At 47.0% G+C, this 3259-nt stretch overlaps 1 protein-coding gene across 1 annotated transcript in view; it reads left to right on the top strand.

Annotated features, from left to right (window-relative positions):
- Positions 1-1066: 1066 nt before the first annotated feature.
- T265_13328 (hypothetical protein) overlaps positions 1067-3259 on the top strand; it is a gene marked incomplete at both ends in the record, with an annotated part of 10795 nt that continues 8602 nt past the window's right edge. The window contains 2 exons of the mRNA XM_009168352.1: positions 1067-1131; positions 2416-2569. Coding sequence (XP_009166616.1) covers positions 1075-1131; positions 2416-2569 — 211 coding nt within the window. The remainder of the gene's footprint in view (positions 1132-2415; positions 2570-3259) is intronic.

Genomic DNA, 3259 nt, shown 5'->3' with positions numbered 1-3259 from the left:
GCCCAAAAGGCATTCGCCATTTTACGGATGATCTGACGCACATTCTCCCGTATCACTCGCATGAACTTCCAAATGGTCTATGTGGCCTACGGCAGACCGCTCATGGAATGCGCCAACCAACTTGTCTACTCGGGACACACGAAGGACTTCACCCTCATTGAGCGTGTCCAGCGAGCCGCTAAGAGAATGGTTGCCGGCCTCAAATCCATGGACCATGAAACGCATCTCACGGCGCTCGATCTCCTTCCCCTGGAGTACCGTCGCCTCCGAGTGGACCTAATTCTTATTTATGCCCTGTTTGAACAAAGTTTGGCAAAGAGTTTTTTCCGTTGACCCAGGTCTTAGGGATGTGCTCACATGTTTCCCGTTTACACACCCCAGGTTGGCACTCAACCGTCCTCAATTGCTTCAACCACGGCTTGGTGCACCTGGCAGATTTTACGCTACCACCTGCTGCTGTTTTGTTCGTTTTCACGAAAAATTTGTGAACACAACGCTTCTGGTTGAAACTCGTATCACGCGCCCTCAATCACCCGTGTTCTCTGACGGAATCTGGTCATATTACAGATCCCACGTGGACCCATAAGAGAAGCTCCACCTTTTCGGCATGCTTTAAGTTGGAGAAATGTTCAAACTTGAACAACAATTTAAATCTAATATGCGGCCCATCAATCCATTTCCTGCGTTACTTTCAAACCCTTGCGTTACCTTAGGATGTCGCTCAAACAAGCAGTCGCAAGAAGTATGTGGCGATATTTTTGTAGACGTTGTGTGTAGAAATTATGGAGGAGATTATCATTCCACTGAAGCAGCCGAAAGATTGGAAGGTCTTAGTTTTGGATCGTTTATCAACCAGAATTGTGTCGTCTTGTTGCAAAATGCACGAGATAATGAATAACGGGATCACTTGTGAGTCAGATTACTTTTCTCTATATTATGTTAGTGGTCGAGGATATATCTAAAAGGAGGGAGGTTCTTCCTATTGAGGCGATCTACCTAATAACCCCTACGGATCAGGTACCTCCTGGTTGTTCAAAATTGACGCCCTCATGTAGTCGTTGCAGCTGCTCATGAATGACTTCCAGAGCGCTTCTAACCAATACCGTTTCGCTCACGTTTTCTTCACGGAAGGTAAGTCTTCAGCCGAAGGTTTTCCCGTTTTTACTCAGCCAGGTCGCTGGCTGTCAACTAGTAACCAGTTGACCTTATTTGCACACCACTAAATTGTAGGCAATGTAGTGATTGTTCATGGACGCCTTTGTCCCAAATTATCCACGCTTCTCAATAGTTTTTCAGCTAGTATTTTCATTTCGTGGGGTTATGTTTTCTAGTATTAGACAAATTGCTGTCACATACCGCATACCCTTAATACACAGGGACTTTCCGTAAAATTCAATGCAGCAGACTTCGTAGAAAATTCCCAACGTCATTTAGATACGTACCTGGATGACCACCATTCGGTCAGCCCACGTAAGTTTATAGTCCATCACTTATAAGTACCAACTTCGTCTATCGCATGGGAGTCCAGCGCCAACTCGAACCATGGTAGCTCTAGCACTGCATCCGAAACCTACATCTGCAAAGTATGTTTTGAAACGTCCATTGTAGGTCTGCCGGTTCGCACCACAAATGGGTCAGTCTACTAATAGATAGCTTTGTAATACGATTATAAAAGGATCTCAACAATGGCAGGTTGAGCAATTATTGTCGCAATTTTACGGTGCATGGCTGACACTCAACTCGGAGCCACCAGAGCTGACGTAATGCCGGGTCTTTCAAGCCCATACAAGAGGACTCGAAAATCCGCGACTGCATTTGACCGCTGCCCTTCTGTTTATTAGTTTATCACCTTAAACTCAGCCCTCTCCAACTCCCAATGTTTGATCTTCATGTGAAGCTGAGTGTTTGGAAACCTCAAACTGTTCAAATTAGCACACACACCCAGTGTTCCTGCATGTTTGTCCACTCGTTGACGAAATCGAACCCTTCAAACAAGCAATGGACCAAAACAGTTCTGTCGCCATACGCAGAATATGGCATCTCTGGTCGTTCGACGAACATCCCTCCACACGTCTTTTAGGGCGGACGAACCACAAAGGTAAACAGACTCGTGAAACGAAATGACAGTTCCCTCTGTGGTTCCACACTCAAAAGACTCGAACAATCCAGAAAACAACAGAATGGCGGAACTGATTGAAATTACGAGCTCAAGGTGGCTTAGGGGCTAAAGTGCGTCCTTGGTTCGAAGCCAAGTTCATCTTGACTGCTCCTGTCTAGGCTTGGGCGACCTAGCAGTATCTCGGCCCTCGTGCTTCCTGTGGATGCATGGCAGCTAGAAACCTAACGGTGTTACAGCTGGAAGAGTATTATTATTATTTACTTGAAGTTACGTGTAACATTATACATGGGTGAAAGAAAAAAGAGCGTTCAGCTGATAGCACCCCTTTGGTGCCTAGCTGCCATGCCACCCGAAGGAAGCACGAGGGCTGGGAAACTGCCAGGTTGCCCAAGCCTAGACAGGGGAAGTCGAGAGTCGGTGGTCGGATTCGAACCACAGACCTTCCGGTCAGTAAATTCGCGCTCTTACCACTTGGGCCATCTCGCCCCTATACATAGGTGACATTCTCCTAAAACAAGTGATCTACTTATCAAGCTTAGCTACTACGGGGACTGCGCCTTGTTCAAGTCGACATCATGTCGCCCTGGCAACGAAAACACGGTATGCACGGCACATGCACTATAACTCAGCCCAGTCTGAGATCTAGCTTTGTATGGCTGTTCCATATCACCCGTCGCTTGGTGAAGGAAGTAGAAAAGAAACCCTCGCAGATAACAAACCACATTATGGTCGGCAGAGAGAGTCGTCTGCTTCTGGTCCGGGAATTGTCACTCGAAACGGCGCCCTCCTGAACAATAATAAAACTCGATATTTTGCGGCACATATCGTTAGGGGTTATCATCATCCACATCATGACATCAGTGTTCAACACCGATGCTTCACTGCCGTACAACCATGGTTTATTTGAAAGCCTTATTGTTAAGAGAGGTTGACAGGTGAGGGACTTAGTGCTAGCTTACCACATCATTCCGGGGTGCCTACACCTCCAGGCATTCACTCAGGCGATCTGGATAGAAACTGACAAGAACGCCACTGACATCGGTTGGCAACCATATCTTGTAGTGTCTCCAACCAGGCACAGTGAGGATCACGCGGTCCCCATCCTGGAAGGCGAGTAGCACCGACAGCACCCAAGCGTTT

This window comes from Opisthorchis viverrini (genome assembly GCF_000715545.1).
Source record: "Opisthorchis viverrini unplaced genomic scaffold opera_v5_60, whole genome shotgun sequence".
Lineage (NCBI taxonomy): Eukaryota > Metazoa > Platyhelminthes > Trematoda > Opisthorchiida > Opisthorchiidae > Opisthorchis > Opisthorchis viverrini.
The sequence above is the reverse complement of the archived record's forward strand: the minus strand, read 5'-3'. Positions and strand labels throughout refer to the sequence as shown.